A 20,221-nucleotide genomic window follows, 5' to 3' on the forward strand; every position below is an offset into this window, starting at 1 on the left:
CTTAAATGACATTAATGTGCCTGAGGTAAGCCATTAAAAAAAATATATAGTTAGGAGTAAAGATATGTTTTGGAGGAAAGAAAATGTTGATTTTAAATATGTTGTCAAAAAATCTAAATTAAGTGAAAAGCCATTTTTAGCATGATTCAAACCCATACCATCGCATTCATTTTATACTGTCGTTTTTTTAAAGAAAAAAAGCTTTTCTATACTATGTCGTTTTTTAAAGAAAAATAGCCTTACTATACTATGTCGTTTATTTTTTTTAAAGCCTTACTATACTATGTGTCCTACTAAAACAATACTTCCATTCATTTTTTCCAGTTTTAACCCTTAATCAACGTTCATTTTTGAATACAATTTGGCACGCCCCTATCATTGTTGTTTTGAGAAACATTTAACAAGTTTGTTTATATTTTAGCTGCAAACAGAGGAGCCGGAAAAATCCACATCACTGCCATCTTCATCTTTTTCCAAAGTTTTAGAGGTAGCAACTGGTAATAATTCATCATATTTCCATGCTATAAAAGTAAACTTGTGTTTTTTTAACAGGATACAGATATAAGATGTCTTTACTCCTCCTACCTTCAAAAGGAAATTGAGAACCGCGATCAAGAAATGGTCTGCAGAGCTCTGAAAATGAGGAAGTTTGAAAAGGAACTGTTACTACTTGATAAACAAATGCCTGACGTAACCCAGACTTTCTCTATTAGTCGGACGTGACCAATATGATGAACTACAAAATAATGAGTTTTTTTTGTTTTTTCATGACATTCTTCGGCATAATAATTTCAGATTCCCTTGCCGGAGAATCAAAACATGGACCAAATATGGATTAAATATATATTTATTACTTCATGGCTGCTTAATTATGTATTTGTGCAATTAAAATTGCTGGAATATAGCAATTAAAATAAGATTTTTTTAATGGATGTATATATGTTGATCCTCAGTGACAGATAATGTTTTTTTTTCTTACTCAATGTGATTAAATTAGATGAATTAATTGTATATTTATGATTGCCTGTGCATCTTGATTGTGCTTATACAAGATATTGGAGCGAACCCGGTGGTCGTAGATAATTTTGCTATTGTTTACATGGCTTTTATTTTCGGCTGAGTTGCCAATTTGGTCAACTAAATGTTTGATTGTTCAAATAAAAAAAAAAGTATACTGTATGTTTTTATGTATTTAATTTATCAATGACTTAGACATATCTTGATATAGTATTTTATTTAAACGTAACAATAGTTCATCTCACCAAATGTTTGTAATTAGCAGCAGGTGTGTTGTTAGAAATGTTTGCTAGTAAGTAAGCACATGCTAGCTTCATTGCTAGCTAGTTCAAAACAAACATTTGTAACGTTATGGTAGTTTTGTTATATTTAATGTTGCATTTGCTGTTACAAAATGCAGTTTGTGAATATTTTGGCAGTGTTTGTTGTACAATAGAAGTACTTTTGTCGTTTGTCAAATCATTTTTGCCCCTTGTAGCACGCCGTACTTTCACATGACTCGTTTGGCGTGTGACTGACTTGCATTCCACCACGGAGGAACTTATTGACTTCATCTAAAGAATATTATACTTTTTCGCCAGTTTAGTGGATATAAACAAAGCTTTGTAGCACTATGAGGCGAGTATTTATATGGTAACTTCGTCAAAGATTTGCATAGAGTTACACGGTCGTTTTGCCATCAGCGCACTATTGGCGTTTTGTGGTTTGGTGTCGGCGAGAACCTCAAGAGAACTCATGACAAAGTCAAGATTTATCATTTTGGACCATGGCGGAACTCTTTCCGCATGACTCCGGAGTGTAAGACCTTATTTCATACAATTTTAGGAATGGAAAACACTTAGTCGACAAACTTGTGTGGTTTTAGAACATTTCATAAGATAACGCCCCATCCAAGCCTTACTATATATACTACGTCGCTTTTTAAAGAAAAAAAGCCTTGCTATACTATGTCGTTTTTTGCGATAAAAAGCCTTACTGTACTATGTCGTTTTTTTGCAATAAAAAAGCCTTACTATACTATGTCGTTTTTAGAGATAAAAAGCCTTACTATACTATGTCGTTTTTTGAAGAAAAAGCCTTACTATACTATGTCGTTTTTTTTAAGAAAAAAGCCTTACTATACTATGTCGTTTTTTTGCGATAAAAAGCCTTACTATACTATGTCGTTTTTTTGCGATAAAAAGCCTTACTATACTATGTCGTTTTTTTGCGATAAAAAGCCTTCCTATACAATGTCGTTTTTTTGCGATAAAAAGCCTTACTATACTATGTCGTTTTTTTGCAATAAAAAGGCTTACTATACTATGTCGTTTTTTTGCGATAAAAAGGCTTACTATACTATGTTGTTTTTTTGCGATAAAAAGCCTTACTATACTATGTCGTTTTTTTGCGATAAAAAGCCTTACTATACTATGTCGTTTTTTTGAAGAAAAAAGCCTTACTATACTATGTCGTTTTTTGCGATAAAAAGCCTTACTATACTGTGTTGTTTTTTGCGATAAAAAGCCTTACTATACTGTGTCGTTTTTTGCGATAAAAAGCCTTACTATACTATGTCGTTTTTTGAAGAAAAAAGCCTTACTATACTATGTCGTTTTTTTGCGATAAAAAGCCTTACTATACTATGTCGTTTTTTTGCGATAAAAAGCCTTACTATACTATGTCGTTTTTTGCGATAAAAAGCCTTACTATACTATGTCGTTTTTTTGCGAAAAAAAAGCCTTACTATACTATGTCCTTTTTTTGCGATAAAAAGCCTTACTATACTATGTCGTTTTTTTTCGATAAAAAGCCTTACTATAGTATGTCGTTTTTTTGCGAAAAAAAGCCTTACTATACTATGTCGTTTTTTGCGATAAAAAGCCTTACTATACTATGCCGTTTTTTGCGATAAAAAGCCTTACTATAATATGTCGTTTTTTTGCGAAAAAAAGCCTTACTGTACTATGTCGTTTTTTTGCGATAAAAAGCCTTACTATAGTATGTCGTTTTTTTGCGATAAAAAGCCATACTATACTATGTCGTTTTTTTGCGATAAAAAGCCTTACTATAGTATGTCGTTTTTTTGCGATAAAAAGCCTTACTATACTATGTCGTTTTTTGCGATAAAAAGCCTTACTATACTATGTCGTTTTTTGAAGAAAAAAGCCTTACTATACTATGTCGTTTTTTGCGATAAAAAGCCTTACTATACTATGTCGTTTTTTTGCGATAAAAAGCCTTACTATACTATGTCGTTTTTTGAAGAAAAAAGCCTTACTATACTATGTCGTTTTTTTGCGATAAAAAGCCTTACTATACTATGTCGTTTTTTTGCGATAAAAAGCCTTACTATACTATGTCGTTTTTTGCGATAAAAAGCCTTACTATACTATGTCGTTTTTTTGCGATAAAAAGCCTTACTATACTATGTCGTTTTTTTGCGATAAAAAGCCTTACTATACTATGTCGTTTTTTTGCGATAAAAAGCCTTACTATACTATGTCGTTTTTTGCGATAAAAAGCCTTACTATACTATGTCGTTTTTTTGCGAAAAAAAAGCCTTACTATACTATGTCCTTTTTTTGCGATAAAAAGCCTTACTATACTATGTCGTTTTTTTTCGACAAAAAGCCTTACTATACTATGTCCTTTTTTTGCGATAAAAAGCCTTACTATACTATGTCGTTTTTTTTCGATAAAAAGCCTTACTATAGTATGTCGTTTTTTTGCGATAAAAAGCCATACTATACTATGTCGTTTTTTTGCGATAAAAAGCCTTACTATAGTATGTCGTTTTTTTGCGATAAAAAGCCTTACTATACTATGTCGTTTTTTGCGATAAAAAGCCTTACTATACTATGTCGTTTTTTGAAGAAAAAAGCCTTACTATACTATGTCGTTTTTTGCGATAAAAAGCCTTACTATACTATGTCGTTTTTTTGCGATAAAAAGCCTTACTATACTATGTCGTTTTTTGAAGAAAAAAGCCTTACTATACTATGTCGTTTTTTTGCGATAAAAAGCCTTACTATACTATGTCGTTTTTTTGCGATAAAAAGCCTTACTATACTATGTCGTTTTTTGCGATAAAAAGCCTTACTATACTATGTCGTTTTTTTGCGATAAAAAGCCTTACTATACTATGTCGTTTTTTTGCGATAAAAAGCCTTACTATACTATGTCGTTTTTTTGCGATAAAAAGCCTTACTATACTATGTCGTTTTTTGCGATAAAAAGCCTTACTATACTATGTCGTTTTTTTGCGAAAAAAAAGCCTTACTATACTATGTCCTTTTTTTGCGATAAAAAGCCTTACTATACTATGTCGTTTTTTTTCGACAAAAAGCCTTACTATAGTATGTCGTTTTTTTGCGAAAAAAAGCCTTACTATACTATGTCGTTTTTTGCGATAAAAAGCCTTACTATACTACAGTGTTCTCGTTACCTCTGCGTCCTGCGTCTGATACGCACAGCTTTTCTTCCAGACGCACAATTTCAAGTAATGTGCTTTTTTCGGACGCAAAGAAATTTTTATCAAAAAAAAAACCAAAACACACATATCCGATAACAAACCAATTTATTCCACATAATCTTTGCGAAATAATTCTCGCGAGACTAGCAGACACTAGCAGACGAAGGAGAGAAAGCGATAGCAAGAGTTTCGTAATAGTGTAAGAAAGATAAAAAATGTTTCAGAAAAAGCAAAACAGTCTGGATAGTTATTTCGCAGTTAAAAATACAACTAGTAAGAAAAGAACTGCAGAAGATTCGATCGATGATCATGAAGCAAAACGGGGGAAGCAAGGAAAAATACGCACATTTCAAAAGACTTTTGGCTGCAAAGAGAGGAGGGTCTACGAGCTGAAAGACTAGTACAATGATAAATAAACCCTAACCCTAAACCATATAATAAATAAATTAAATCTGAATGTTTATATATCGTTGTTTATGTTTTATTTGCATCCGTAGTATGTTGGGACTCGTGACAAGTTTCCTGGGACGCACAGTTTTCAGACAAGCGAATCCCTGGGACTCGCAGTGTGCCAATTGTAAAATTATCACTGATACTATGCCGTTTTTTGCGATAAAAAGCCTTACTATACTATGTCGTTTTTTTGCGAAAAAAAGCCTTACTGTACTATGTCGTTTTTTTGCGATAAAAAGCCTTACTATAGTATGTCGTTTTTTTGCGATAAAAAGCCATACTATACTATGTCGTTTTTTTGCGATAAAAAGCCTTACTATAGTATGTCGTTTTTTTGCGATAAAAAGCCTTACTATACTATGTCGTTTTTTGCGATAAAAAGCCTTACTATACTGTGTTGTTTTTTGCGATAAAAAGCCTTACTATACTGTGTCGTTTTCTGCGATAAAAAGCCTTACTATACTATGTCGTTTTTTTGCGATAAAAAGCCTTACTATACTATGTCGTTTTTTGCGATAAAAAGCCTTACTATACTATGTCGTTTTTTTGCGATAAAAAGCCTTACTATACTATGTCGTTTTTTTGCGATAAAAAGCCTTACTATACTATGTCGTTTTTTTGCGATAAAAAGCCTTACTATACTATGTCGTTTTTTTGCGATAAAAAGCCTTACTATACTATGTCGTTTTTTTGCGATAAAAAGGCTTACTATACTATGTCGTTTTTTTGCGATAAAAAGCCTTACTATACTATGTCGTTTTTTTGCGATAAAAAGCCTTACTATACTATGTCGTTTTTTGCGATAAAAAGCCTTACTATACTATGTCGTTTTTTTGCGATAAAAAGCCTTACTATACTATGTCGTTTTTTTGCGATAAAAAGCCTTACTATACTATGTCGTTTTTTGAAGAAAAAAGCCTTACTATACTATGTCGTTTTTTGCGATAAAAAGCCTTACTATACTATGTCGTTTTTTTGCGATAAAAAGCCTTACTATACTATGTCGTTTTTTGAAGAAAAAAGCCTTACTATACTATGTCATTTTTTTTGCGATAAAAAGCCTTACTATACTATGTCGTTTTTTGAAGAAAAAAGCCTTACTTTACTATGTCGTTTTTTGCGATAAAAAGCCTTACTATACTATGTCGTTTTTTGAAGAAAAAAGCCTTACTTTACTATGTCGTTTTTTTGCGATAAAAAGCCTTACTATACTATGTCGTTTTTTTAAGAAAAAAGCCTTACTATACTTTGTCATTTTTTAAAGAGGAAAGCCTTACTATACTATGTCGTATTTTTCTTTTAAAAAAGTTTTGCTATAAATGGTGCAATATTTGTTTTTGCATCCTGACACAAAGTTCTCTCTGCAGGTGCCATTTTTTCTTCCTCTACGATGGCTCCAAGGTGAAGGGAGAGGGAGATCCTACCAGTAAAGGCATATGTTACTTCTACCCAGAAGAGGTTGGTCTCCACAAACTTGCCTAACATTCCCATTCACAAACAATCCCAAAGTGAATCATGACAAACCTGTGTGCACCACAGACCTCCACGGACAACCAGGAGCTCCTCTGTGGCCAACTCGCCGGCGTGGGACGTTGCATTTCGGAGATCTCATCATCTCCCGTCCGCGTTCTGAGGCTGCGTCGACACAAGTTTGCCATCCACACGCGTGATGACTTTTTTTGGGTAGCGTATGTCAGATGTCTCATCAATCAGTGATACGTCGCCAACCTAATTTTTTTCGTATCTTTCTCCAGGCTCTTGGATGCTCTCCAGAAACTCCCACTACGAGTGTTTGCCAACTTTTGGATAAGATTATAAACCTTTTTTGTTTCTACAATGGCTCCGTGCGACAAAGCTATCAGGTATTTATTATTATTATTATTTTTTTTTTTAAATATTTTGAGTGCAATGCCTATTGACATTCATTCGTTTAGGGATGAAAGTAGACATTTTTGCAAAAGTCATCATTATCTTAACTTGAATTATGACCAAACAGACACAAATATGACCGTTTTGTTAATCTTGTTTATTTTTTTTGGGCTCCACAGCTTCAAAGTCGAGAAACGTTGGCCAATCGGTGGTCACGCTATCTTCTCCACGTCCTCGCCGGACCTTCTGAGCTTCATCTGGTCTTCTCTTCGTTGCCCACAATTGACTCGACAAATGTATGTCACAAGGTGTCATTTTCTAAAAGCAAAACAATGTTAACATAGTTGTGTTGTATCTATTAAGATGTATTATTAATTATGATATTGCTCACCAGGTGGATCCGCTTCTTCTCCTCAAGGCTGCTCTTATTCTGCAATCCTGCCAGCGTTGCCCTCTAGTGTTAGCAGGCTGTATTCTTTTCAGAGGAAGGTAAGCAGACTGACAGACGTAGGTTTGATTCCAGGTCGATTTTATCTCCGTGGAGATTGCATGTTGTTCACGGGTTTGTGTGGGTTTTCTCCTGGTGACAAATTTTAGATGCACGTAAAATGTACTTCAATCTATGCAGAGTACTGTTTTTAATGTAAATATAGAATAGTTCAGTTTACTTTAGTTTCTCTAAATAGGACCAATATATTTTCGGGGGTTTAACTTGCGTGGGTGGCGTTTACACATCTTTTTGCAACCTGCTGATGACACAATGGGTGGAAAACCACTTCCCCTTTAAGAACTTCCTGTGGGCAGGCTCCCAATTCTAAATGAAGAAGCATTTGTAAAACTTTTTGTCCACAGAGGCTAACAAAAATGACCAAATTTGTGCTAGAAGTACTAAAGAGTTAGATAGCTTGCTTGGCATGTCATTTTCAAACTTAAAGGCCAAATATTAAAGTGACACACAAACCCACATTTGGTTCCGAGTGGTTAGCACGTCGACCTCACGGTTCTAGGTCGAGGGTTCGATTCCTTGGTCCGTCTCTGGTGTTCAATGTCCACTGGGATAGGTTCCAGCACCCTCCTCCGAGTCTAATGTGGACACAAAGTTTGGAAAAATGAATGAGTGGTTAGTTTTCACTAGAAATTGTAATTGTTTACTTACATTATTTTGTCATTTCTGGTTCGTAGGGTGGTCAGCACGCAGATGTCCCCAGCTCTTACCATGAAAGTTATGGTTCATGAAAGTGAAAACTTCAAAGTGAGTGAATAAAATCATTATTCCAGTTTTAATTTGGGTGCCAAAATGGAACATGTCAAGTCTTGTTTGTATTTTCAGGCGCAGTCGCCCAAAGGGCTGAGCACGCTACGCTTCTTCGACGACGCTGTCAGTTCCAAATCCGTCTTCCTCACTGCATTTGAGCTTCAGTATTTGCAGTCTGCTCCTGTCGAGCGAGAATGGTGGTAATGTCCTACTTTGCCCGTTTTAGTTGCATGTGTTCATGATCTTCATGACACTGAAATTTAGCAGAATTTGTCTGGTTGGGTTTGTTGAAAACTGGTCGTCATTACCTGAGTAGAGAAAAAGAACACATTCATATTTTCTGATTAGTCACCAGTAATATATATATATATTCTTATAAATGATAGTATAAAAAGTAATCAAAACTTCATTGTGTACAATTATACTCAACATTTAGTACATATAATCAGGTGTTATTTCAGAATCTACACCATTTCAGGTAAAAGTTTAGTCATCAGATCTTCAAAAGAACCAAAGTAATAGCTGTCAACTATTTTCATCCATGAAAGTAAAAAAACAACAATGTTTATACTCCCCCAGGTCTCAAACTACTCCCCTACGTCACAACCTGTCAAGGACACCATCCGATTCAACCTCTTCAGAATCGGCATCATCAAATCCATCATCCACCCCAAAAGCATCCTTCAGCTCTCACAGATCCACCCATCCATGCCCACCCAGTCCAAACAGAACCCCTTCCCACAGGACCGATCACAAACCTCCACCAACTTCGAACGACGACCTTTTAAACAGAAATAGTGCCGAACCAGGCCGCTCTAACTCAACCTCCAGCATGGAAGGAAAAAACTTAGACACAAACCAAGGAGGGACAGACTCCCGCCACGAGGAATTACAAGACAACACACAAGGAAAGGATAAAACTGTACCTGTCTACGCCGATGACAATCTTCTGATCCCCATGACTCTATACTTGCACCGAGTCAAGGGTCTGGTTCTGACCCTACTGGTGGAGCCTCACTTCTTATGTGACCAAGCTGCCATGGAGGAAGTGGTAAGAAAACCTCCATTTCAACTCTTACTTCATTAAAACATGTCCTGCGGAGAAAAAAAGTAAAAAATATTCATCAAAGATATATATATATCTGCTACTAGAATATTTACAATCTCAGCGCAACCCTCCGAATTTGAATTAGAAAAAGCCCAGCGGCCATTGGGAACAGTTCACGAGTGCACTAACTAGCCTTTGTGATGCTAATCTACCTTTTACGTTTGTTTCCCAGTACCACAGCTGCTTAGCTTCGCTCAACGGACTGGAGGCCCATTTGAGAAGCATCCCCCCGGGGAACCCGAGCGCCGCGGGACCCTACGCCTTCGCCCATTACGACCGCGAGCAGAGCACGTTGACAAGTAAGGCGTCGTCCCCAGAAAGCGGTCCCGGTCGCGTTCAACATGGCGATTGTGTGTCTCTGCAGCCAACCTGTCTACTCGAGCTGGGGGACCCCCCGAGCGTTCTTTTGTCAGGGCCGCCTCGCTTCTTCACTCGCATTTCTGTAACACTGAAACTCTGCAGGAGGCTATTATCAGGTCAGTACGCCAGTGACCACCGTGCTCGTTTAGAGTGGCGGGGGTGGGGGACGCCTAGTGGGGATCGCGGCCAAGGGGGGCAGGGTAGGGTAAGGATATGTCAGAGGGTCACGGCGTTCTGCCAATGTATCACTCACCTTTTGACTCGCCCTTTCGTCGTCACCGCAGGAACGCCTCGGCCGCTGTTTACGGGGTCCGCAGTGTGGCGCAGGAGACGTACTTCACGCAACATGGCGCGGCGCTCAGGAACTCGGGGGTCCCCAACCATCAGGATAGTGCCTTCTCGCTGCCAGCCAAGGCGAGGCACAGACTGCTTAAACATGGCGTTAACTTACTTTGACGTGATGGTGTCAGGAGTTGAAGTATTGGAAGTCCACTCAAGTTGCAGTCTTCATTACAGAATCCTGTTTTTAAAAATCAAGAAATATTTAAGTTAAGTTAGGGAGTCACAATTTCACATGTTTTACATAAATATATTAATCGTTATTAAATGATGTATATGAGAATTTGACGTTTTTCTAATGACTAAAAGGTGTTTTTGCCATGTAAATAATTAAAGGTCTTAACACCATACTTTGAATAGCTGTCCACTGTGATGCCTATTTTTTTCTGAAAGGTTTTAAAGTAAAAAGTAGCCCAAAAATACGCCTCAAGTTGACTAAAGTGTACTTAAGTTATCCCAAAGTATTGTATTGTATGTTACTTATCGATTTAACAGCCCATAATGAATCGAATCTTAACAGGCAAAGGTGACTACGCAGTAGCAGCTTTTTAAAATCACAGCGGGAAAAGGACCATTTTCCACCTATTCTATCGACATTACAAACATTCAATGTAATGTTGTTAAAAAAGACGTTATCCCAAAAAAACAGCATTCCCCTCCTATACATGCGTTTGTGAGTCTCACTAACACGTCGAAGTTCCAAATATATGAAGTCATTAGCGTCATTAGCTAAGTAGCTGAATATGAATGGCCGTGCTAGGCGCTCGTCGGGGCGCCTCATTATGCAAGCGCATTAAAAGAAAGCAACGGGGGTTCAAGCGACTTGGAACAAAACAAAACAAAACAAAAAAAAGAGGGAGGACCAAGATTCAAATTCCAAGTGGAAAAGTTGTTCCCATTGTGAAGCTGCTTATAAAGAGGACGAGCAACTCGGCGGCTAAGACTAACTTACGTGTTCGGATACAGAAAAACTTACCATGGCCTTGACATACTTGCACCCGTGGATTGCTTTACTTCTTCTTTCGGTGATTATCAGTCACGCCGGAGGTCGCCCCGCCGAAGGTCGACGCTCACCAGCCCCGCAGCCGGCGAGGTCGACCCACACCAGGATAACCAGGGAGAGCCGCTGGGCCACGGAGGCTCGCCGGGAACGTTGCGCCGAGTTTACCGCATCCTGGCAGGAGAATTCTTACGGGACTCCCAGGGATAATTCCACCGCGGTGCGTCTCGTCGTCAGGCCGCTGGGCACGGGTATATCCCGGGGCTTGGTCTTCCCAGAGAGGCCGCTATTCACCTTCGTTCGGCGGGTCTACCGGTGCTGTCAAGACGGATTGGATTGCAGGAGTGTGAAGGGTCTGCAGGGTCGCTTTGGAAGAGGTAAATTGGTGGAAATAGTTAGTATTTACGACACAAGAAAAATCTTATAGTTAAAAAAGAAGAATGAATTTAGTTGGGGAGTAGAGGCAATGTTTTATACATACATATGACTCCTTGTGTGCTCCTTTTTTGACCAATGTGGTCTTGGTTCTTCTTAGGTTCGGACGTGGAGCTGCTCCTCACCAAGGAGATCTTCTCGTTAAGCATCAGGAGAGCCGAGCTTCACCTTCAGTTAACAAACCCGCAACAGGTCGACATCCGCCCTTTGCTTCTAACCATGGCTAAGAGCAACTTGCCGACCAGGTGAGTCTTCAACTTGGTACAAAAACAGCCTTAAATTGACCTCCATGGCGGGCAAGCTTCCCAGTCCAAAAAACATCGAATCTCCACAACTGGTCTCTTCCTTTCCTCTAAATCTACTTCTTCTTCTTTGGCCTCTTCCAGGTTCATTTCAAGATCTCACGGCACCATCTTGGAGCTACGAGTGGATCTATTGTTCCTTTTCCGGGGTCTTCAAGAGGTGGTCGGTGGGCCCGGAGGTGGTCACCGCTTGGCTGCGCTTTCCTCTGCGCGTGGAAAGTCGGCTTCAGTCCGGGACGAGGCGTGGGGGGAGCTGGAGCTGGTTTTAGCCTTAGGCTGCAGCCGAGCCGGAGTCGCCGTGGGTTGCGAAAACGCCGGCGTGGGCCTCGTGCACACGCCTTTTGTGGCCCTCTACTACCGCTGAGGTCACGGCGGGTGACGGACATTGGACATGCCGAGATTTTCAATTTCCTTGAGAGCTGAGGGAAAAATGATGCACTTCCAAAAAATCCTATATATTAATTTATAATGCTTGTGGTTTGTACAAATTCTATAAATATCTATACACACTGTTTTTACCTTGGTTTTAATGTGGAGGAACAAAAGTTCCAATTTAAACTAGTAAATGTTATGTTTTAAAGGTTAGTTAAGGTTTTTCTTTAAATGCAGAATAATGACTTTTTTGTTCCTAACAAAATTGCGCCCATAAAAATACAAGAATTGGCGTATTAGCATTTAAATGCTAATCTATTAGCATTGATGGCATATTTTGACTATTTTTACACTTCAATGTTTACTATAGAAGTTTAAAAATATAATTTGCGAACAAGAAAAGTATTTATTTAAAAAATGTTTGGCTTTCTATATTTGTTTTAGAAATTTTTAGCTTTTAAAATATGTTTAAAGTATATAACATGAAATATTTCAGTTTTAAATCTTTTAAATATAAAATACCTAATCATTAAAACATTTAATTATTCTATTTTCAAATGTAATATTTACCATTGACAACTGAAACATGAAAATAATCAAAATTGTACATGTTATATATTCTAAATTTTACATTTTGAAAAAAACTGGGATAAGTAAAAAAAAAATGCAAAATTAAGTTTGAGATCTCCAAAAAGTAATTTTAACTTTTTTCCTACAAATGAAAAACAAACTCTAAACAAATCTATTATCCACATAAAAAAGTAAATCAATTACGTTTTACTCTATCTAAAAACTAAATCGAAAAAGTGCAAATATATACTTCACTAAAAACATCAAACTCTACAAAAAAAGCCAAACAAAACATTCTCTTCAAACATATAAAAGATCATTTAACTTTTTACCTTAACCACGGTCTTCCACTCCATCCTTCACCAGACAGCATACACAACCTGACTTGAATTTTTTGGGGTAAAAACCAGCGGCGACAGTCTGATAAAATAGCACATTTATTAAAAAGAGACAGCACTTAATCTGCTGCTGCCATCAGGCCTCAGAGGAGCATTTGTTCATCCAAAACGCTACAGAAAGATCATACACGGGCCATCGGATGCAATCGCGTTGGGAACTCTGGCATTTTTTACATGTTTTTTTTATCTATTTTTTATTTAAACGCTGCCTGGACGGTGGAGACCAAAATCCATCTCTTTATCTTATCATTATTATTATTATTTCTTAAATTGAACTCACATATACTATACAGTTTGAAAATAAGACACAGAGGGGAGGGGGGCGGGGCATTCCGATTGACAGTACAGTATGATAATATCACAATTAGGTTGAAAAATAAACCAAAAAAGCTTTAAAAAAGAGCCGGGTTTTAACATGGCTGGGTGGATCTCCCTGATTTATTAAACGACGCCAAAGAAGAAGAAAGATAGGACGCCATGTTGCGTAGCTAAAGTACGGATGGAGTCTTTGGTTCAAATGTTAAAAAAAAAGGACAAACGAGCGGATCTTCATTCCACTTTCGTGCTTTTAGAGATTAGAATTTGAAAAAATTCTAACAAAAGTCCCTCTTTTCGACTCCAAAATCCAATCCTGTCGACCCATGACGCTTCTTTCACCCAAAAAACGATCCGTACGAGACAAAAAAAAGGCTGACGATGGTAAACGTGGAAATTATTCCATAATTAAAAGGCAACGATACAGACGAGGCAGTGCAAAATATCACAAAAAAATCAAGTTGAAAGAACTCCCCATTAAAAAAAAGACATTTTAAACCCTAAAATCCAATTTCCGATTTAAATTACACCAGAAAAGGCGCATTTTTTGATGAATTTTTTGACAGGCATCTCATTGGACAGTCCGCTAAGTGTTTTTTGTGGTTTTCAAACCGTTTCTCCCTCTTAAAGAAAGGCCACAGGGTTTGTTTCTATGTTTTTAAGAGAAAATCGCTTAGAACCAAAAAAAAAAATAAAAACCCAGCACCCCAATTCAGACAAAAACGAGGATAACCGTTAAAATTAAACAAAAACAAAGATCTTGTACCATATACACACGCACACATACACACGTGACCGTGGAATTCAGCAAAAAATGGTGACTTTAGTGCTGAATGAAATGACATTTTGGCAAAGAGGGGGAAGAAGGTGCTCACGTCTTGAAAAAGTAAAAAAAACGAACGCAAGGCAAGAAAATGGCACCAAATTCTGTGAATCAGTCAAAAAAAAAAATTGAAGGCGCAAATGTGGGGGTGTCCAAACTGTGGCCTGCTACCCAGTTTTGATTGGCACGCAGCTAATGACGAAAATAGCATTGAATTTAGTCCACAAAAAAATAAAGCCTTCATTTTTTTGGCGTTTCTCACCTTCAAAACGAGATAGTCACGTAAACAGCTTTTGCTTATAATAAAGTCGGAAACTATAACATTAGTTTTTTTTTTACCCTTAAATATATTTTCAAACTCAATATTTCCTTGACTTTTTAGTGGGCTCACTGGACAAAGTTCATTTCGGTTGAGTCAATAATTTACTACTAATGTATTCATTTTTTCATGTTTTAAACAAAAATTATGATATACTTCAGTCTTATTATTAATATTAATAATAGAAATAAAATAAATTTAAACTGGCAAGTCTGGTATTTAATAATTTTTCACCCCATCCACTGTTAAAGCTGAAAATCACAAAAAAAATGCAGGCTAAATTTAATATTATTGTGCAGGCCACACTCAATACAATTATCATTCACCACGGGCCAATCAAACCTGGGCATCCCACCATCATTTAGACCCCCCCTTGATACGCCATGACGTGAACCTTCAGCCGAATATTTATCAATATTAAATCACAAAAGACAGACGAGATAGTCTTCTAAACCCAGATGCGGAAACGCCGGGAGAAAAAAAAGGAAAAATGCTTGCCTAACGTTCCCTCCGCCCCAGAAAAATCCGAGTTTCTTAAACGTCGCGCCGACGCCACGACCCATCCGCCCAAATTGCGTTTAGCTTTTGAGGACTCGAACTTTGAGATCCACTCAACGAAAGAATGGACAATAAGCAGACTCCGAAAGACCGACTCGGCTTTTTCCGTCCCGTAACCGCCCGCGTTTTTTTCTTTTTTTTGTCTTTGATCGTCCTTCCGTGGTCCGTATTCCCTCCGAGACGTTTTTTTTTGCACGATTGGCCTGTTTAACGCCGCCCCCTCACCTGTCACGTGGTCCGGTGTTGTCCGCCGAGGGGTGTGGGGGGGTCCTCACAGCCGACAGAGGCAGAACAAGGTAGGGATGAAGACCCCAAACGCCACCAGGATGGGGAACATGAGGCTGCTGTTATCGGCGGCGTACGGGTTTGGCGTCCGGGGTCCCGATTGGACTCTGGGCTTGGCATCGGGTGGGATTTTCTTCTTGCCCGCGTCGTCGCTTCCCTCGCCGTCTTCTTCTTCCTCCTCCTCTTCCTCGTGCTTCTCCAAGCCGGGGTGAGGCTGGAGTTTGGGCACGTCTTTCCGTAAGGAGGGGAAAAAAATGTCAATGCCGTTGAAATTAAAAAGTAGAGGGAAAATAAAGTATGGGAAAAGTACCTTCTGGGGTTCCTTTCATCACATAGAGAGCGCAGACCTTGGGGTTATCATAATAACCCTGAAAAAAAAAAAAAAAACAGGAAAGTCAATAATCACCAGGGGCAACACTACTTGTGCAGAGGTTTTATGATTTTGTTGATGATATTTAGGCATTTTGACTTAAAACTTATGGATTAATTTCTTAACTTAACTCATTATCTGCCATAGCAACATATCTGTAAATCGCCTTTTATTTTTTTTACCCCATTCTAATCCTATGAAATTGCCATGATTAGGCCATTTTCCCAAAGTTGTTAATTTAGTTTCCTTTTTTTTATTATTATTATTTTTAAATTTTGGTAGATTTGTTCATCTATACAGGTCAGTAGAACCATTGGTCTTGCGAACTAAACAGCGCCCCCAATGGTTTCCAGGTGCAATTACATGGCTGAATGCAACAGGTAACGTTTTGCTTAAGAACGTAGCAATAGCTGAGGTAACGGTCACATGACTACATTTCCTTAATTCTCTTCAAAGACAAAATAACTTTTTAACAGCTATAAGATAGAAAGTCATTCATGTTAAAGAAACTACAATAAAACTTGATCCAACAATTGTTTGTTGCAATTTAAGCTATGGATGAAAGGGTCCATTTTTTTTGGGAATGAACACAAAAAAAAATACAAAATCAACACAAAAAAAAATAATCAAAGCGATGGTCAATCAAAAGAAGAATATAAAAAAAAAAACAAGTATAACATCATACGCAAATCACAACACGGTAATGTTCCCGCATTTAATGTCAAATTACTGTGTAGATGAAAGAATCAGCACTTCCATTAAAGTGATAGTATGAATAAAACAAAACAAAAACCTCTTTGAGCTACTGTAGTTCCATGTAAGGGACATAAGGATATACGTATTCATGCTCAAATGCAGCCTGGGGCAAGCTAATTTGTTCCTTCTAACTTTGAAACTGTCTTCAGTGTGAAAATGAGTCACGCGTTAATGTGGCTCACATCACAAAGACACACTCAAATTTCAGCTTGAATAGATCAACAAAAGGCTCATTATTACCAAAAAAATGTCTCTTAATGGTGACCAAAGCCATGAAAACTGATGTAAAAAATATCTCATTATACACGCATTGAAACTGCGGAGAGATGTAAAAAAACCGAATTAATTATGAGCTATATTAATGCATCTTTAATCTCACCTAAAATCCGCTTCCTCATTAAAAGAATCATAGATCTTTAGCTCTTTTTTTTCCAAGCTAGTGATTAATAATGGCATTTTAATTCATTTCAGTAGCATTAATTAAATACAGAGTACAAGTAATTAAGCGACAAACATAGTACGGGATGGAATTAAAGTCGTAAATCTCTTTTTTTACGAGATGACATTGAACTCACCTTGACAAATTCAACCGTGAGCTTCCCATTGAAGGTCGAAACCTCGCCTTGAACGCTCAGCTTCCCACGGCGAATGGAGAAGGCCACGATTTCGTCGTGTGCCGTACTATGGCCCACTCGGTCAAAAATATCCAAGTCCTTTACAACCACGTGACCATTTAGCCGGACGTCAAACACCTGGTAAACAAGTTTACGTCAAAAAAACACTATACAACATTGAAGCAGGGATGTTAGGTGATGTTATACCTTTTGTTGCGACTGGGCAAAGTAAACCTCGGCGTATTTCATCACCAGAATATAGTCGCCTTCTTCTCGTATGGGGATATCGTATCCAAAAGTGTCTTCGTTGTAGCGCTCGGTTTGGTAGAGGACTTGATCTTCGGGACTGGAACGGAGGATGGGAAGGCGCATTCCATAATCGGAAGCTGTAAAAGATAAATGAAAGCATTTTTTAAGAGTCGGGAAGGCAAACTTTTGGGCCCGGGGGGGCCACATTGACTTTAAAATTTTGACAGATGGGGGCGGGGTCAGCACAAGATAGGATACATATAAAAAAGTGCATCCGTTAACAGTACATATGAAACATAAACAGATAAAAAGGACTAAAGTATTAACATACTCATCATTAAAGTATAAAGTCAATTAAAAAGGAATGTATTGAGAAATATTAAAATGTATTTTAAAAAAAGATAGAGGGGCTGTAAAACACCAAAAACAAATAAGAGTGGACAGAGTTACTTCCACGTGACGGCGCCATCTTGGGGAAAAAAAAACATTTGGACAACGTCGGCGGGCCGGATTAAAAGGCCTAGTGGGCCGGATGTGACCCGCAGGCCGTAGTTTGCTCACCCCTGCTCTAGCTGGAAGATCACGTCTCGACTCTGAATGGCAGGAAACGTTGCGCTATTGTTTTTTTTTCACCACTTAAAACCCCTCTAATGCATTAAAGATAAGCGCTTAATTTTTAATGTCTAGGAACCCTGTACAAAAACACTAGTCATTTTAGGGTCGTATTTTTTTTTATTTTTAATCATTTTGGAAATCTGTCTTTTACCCCAGAAAAGCTTAAGTGCCACTTATAAATGGCCAAAGCATTTGCAGATAGAAAAAAAAATTGTATTCTAAATCCTTGAGAAAAAATCCATAGCCACTTTGGAAGACTGATAATATCTAAAATGGGAGGAGCTAAGTGGTGCTTTGTATACTTGGTGTGTAACAATATGTCAATACTGTGATATATTGTTATGTATCCTATTAGATTATTATTAAACAGCTAGAATTATTAGATCATTTTAAAAGGTGTCAAGATTTAATAAAACCAGAATTTTCCATTACAAGTGTCTGTTAAGATACTCAAGATAGCAGGTTTTCACTTTAAAATAAGAATTATGACTTTATTCTGAATTTTTATTGTTAAAATCAACATTAAGTCAGACTTCTGCCTTTAATATACAAGTCTTTGAAATTTCCTTTACGGCTCAAATGTATTGACAGTCACAAAACCATGCTGGAGCATCAATATTCTGTTACACCGTTTTGAAACTGTATCAAAACGGTTTCACACTGTATGGAAACAGTATACAATGCCTCATCGAGTCATCACTAGAGGTCATTTTGGGTTGCGATTATAGAAACACGAATATAAAAGCTAATTGCGAGTCCAATATGAGTGACCTGGTTTTGACTACAGCATTGTAAGAATCATGTGTGGTTTTATCTAAACTGGTTAGATCACCTCCCATCATAACCCATACATAACCGTCGTGACGACCTACCTTTTCCGAGTTTCCCTTCCAAAGGGTCTTTCTTGAATTGAATCCCATGCACGTCAACGTGCGATTCTCCCCCGGCATTGACAGCAAAGATGACCCTTTCGGCTAGATTGGGGCCGCCGCCGCCACCTCCACCACCACCGCCGCCGTCCGCCCGGCATTGCACAAGCAATCCGGCTGCAATCAGCCCGGCGAAGAGCCGCGACGTAAGTCGCTGCATATCCCCAACGTAGTCCCGATCCAAGGCACGGTCAGTCGGTCAAATCCACGACTTCCGAGTTGGCCCCGAATTCTGACGTCACAAGTCATGACATGCAATAAGATACAAGCAGCGAGTTAGCCGCAATGCTAACTCTACCGCTACCCGGTAGCAAGACACGAGACAACGCCACAATAAAACGTGTACTCATTCAAGTGCAAAAAACGAATACAACCGTATCATATCACGTGTTTATAACACGAACCGTTAGTGTACTTAAATACTATTAAACACAGGTTCACGTCGCTAGTGATGCTAGCTGGCTAAGCGTACCTGTCTAACCAGAAAGACGTGGTCGACTGTAGTGCGGCTAACATGTGTCTTACCTTTTTCCTCGAAAATGTTGTCCGAGTCAACGCCTAGCACTGTAAAAACCGTCTCACCGGTTGCACACGCCGGTGAATAAAGGCAGAATTGACCGTGTTCATATATTTGCCCGACGGTGGAGCGTTCAGCGTGGAACACTTGACGACTTTCATTCAAAGTATGAGTGTACCTACAGTGGCTGCTAGCTGCAGTGCAACGTAACGCAGTGGATGATTGACATCCATTCCGACCAATCACATTCTTCCTGTATTTCCTCTTACCGGTCCAGCTGCGTCTTCACTCCACGTTTCTTTTTCCGAGACGCTATAAAAAAACGTGTTCATAAACATGCTTCTTGCGTGGCGTTTTTCACAATTGTTTACCAATGACGGTGATAAACGTCCAATCTACTAGAATGGGACAGCTAAAAAGAATTTAACGTTTAACGCTGTCAATGGGAGTGGTGATTGAGCGACGAGATACTTATTATTAATTCATACGCGTGGCCTAGAGGTTTTTGACCCGCCCTCTTTTGGCGTACGTCCGTGAATGGCTGAGCTTTTATCCAATCAGGAGCGTCCAACGCAAACGTAAGGCTTGAGCAAAGTGGAGCGACCCAAAAGGTTGCTATGGTAACTTTTAATCAATTTCGTACATGTTGAGCGTTCTCATTACAGGCACTACTCCTTTAACACTTTATGGGGAAAATTAATAATTTTGGTCATTAAAACAAAAATAAATATGTGAACATCACATTTTAGGCAATGTGACCACATTATTAGTAGTTTTTGGTATACAACAGTGGACTAACTACATGACCCAAATTTGTACTACAGGTTTCAATTATTTTTTTTCAGCTCTTTATCACGACTGTATCTTTGAGATAGATTATATTTTGTGCAAACATTTGCTTTTCTTTGTGTATATACACATTTCTCAAATTGACGGCTG

The 20,221-nt window shown here is 38.2% G+C and overlaps 3 protein-coding genes and 1 long non-coding RNA gene across 8 annotated transcripts; 2 read left to right on the top strand and 2 right to left on the bottom strand.

The window, feature by feature from the left end:
• The first annotated feature begins 1,429 nt into the window (after positions 1-1,429).
• On the top strand, positions 1,430-10,157 carry hps4 (HPS4 biogenesis of lysosomal organelles complex 3 subunit 2). Of its 2 annotated transcripts, none has more exons than XM_077714843.1 (12): positions 1,430-1,815; positions 6,292-6,382; positions 6,464-6,607; positions 6,679-6,786; positions 6,973-7,089; positions 7,188-7,282; positions 7,976-8,045; positions 8,124-8,245; positions 8,628-9,099; positions 9,329-9,455; positions 9,521-9,632; positions 9,801-10,157. In XM_077714843.1, the coding sequence occupies exons 1-12, from the start codon at positions 1,784-1,786 to the stop codon at positions 9,970-9,972; spliced, it is 1,662 nt and encodes a 553-aa protein (XP_077570969.1). In that variant the 5' UTR covers positions 1,430-1,783; the 3' UTR covers positions 9,973-10,157. The 2 variants fall into 2 exon arrangements, with proteins under 2 accessions (XP_077570969.1, XP_077570968.1); XM_077714842.1 differs by having other exon boundaries at positions 1,439-1,815; positions 8,124-8,248.
• Positions 6,928-8,340, bottom strand: LOC144195305 (uncharacterized). Of its 3 annotated transcripts, none has more exons than XR_013326076.1 (4): positions 7,950-8,340; positions 7,759-7,868; positions 7,185-7,607; positions 6,928-7,111 (listed from the first exon to the last, which is right to left on the bottom strand). It is a non-coding gene; the product is annotated as an uncharacterized LOC144195305 (long non-coding RNA). The 3 variants fall into 3 exon arrangements; XR_013326075.1 differs by lacking the exon at positions 7,950-8,340 and having other exon boundaries at positions 7,185-7,373; positions 7,462-7,607; positions 7,759-7,928; XR_013326074.1 differs by lacking the exon at positions 7,950-8,340 and having other exon boundaries at positions 7,759-7,929.
• A 260-nt stretch (positions 10,158-10,417) lies between the features above and the next one.
• On the top strand, positions 10,418-12,104 carry LOC144195304 (uncharacterized). The gene is made up of 3 exons (XM_077714845.1): positions 10,418-11,232; positions 11,391-11,535; positions 11,677-12,104. Exons 1-3 carry the CDS (start codon positions 10,833-10,835, stop codon positions 11,954-11,956), a joined length of 825 nt encoding a protein of 274 aa, XP_077570971.1. The 5' UTR covers positions 10,418-10,832; the 3' UTR covers positions 11,957-12,104.
• Positions 12,105-13,447: 1,343 nt separating this feature from the next.
• mlec (malectin) lies at positions 13,448-19,753 on the bottom strand. Of its 2 annotated transcripts, none has more exons than XM_077714847.1 (6): positions 19,552-19,753; positions 18,709-18,997; positions 17,180-17,358; positions 16,934-17,110; positions 15,543-15,600; positions 13,448-15,463 (listed from the first exon to the last, which is right to left on the bottom strand). In XM_077714847.1, exons 2-6 carry the CDS (start codon positions 18,923-18,925, stop codon positions 15,219-15,221), a joined length of 876 nt encoding a protein of 291 aa, XP_077570973.1. In that variant the 5' UTR covers positions 18,926-18,997; positions 19,552-19,753; the 3' UTR covers positions 13,448-15,218. The 2 variants fall into 2 exon arrangements, with proteins under 2 accessions (XP_077570973.1, XP_077570972.1); XM_077714846.1 differs by lacking the exon at positions 19,552-19,753 and adding an exon at positions 19,291-19,498.
• Positions 19,754-20,221: the final 468 nt, after the last annotated feature.

This window comes from Stigmatopora nigra, chromosome 4, assembly GCF_051989575.1.
Source record: "Stigmatopora nigra isolate UIUO_SnigA chromosome 4, RoL_Snig_1.1, whole genome shotgun sequence".
Taxonomy (NCBI): Eukaryota; Metazoa; Chordata; class Actinopteri; order Syngnathiformes; family Syngnathidae; genus Stigmatopora; species Stigmatopora nigra.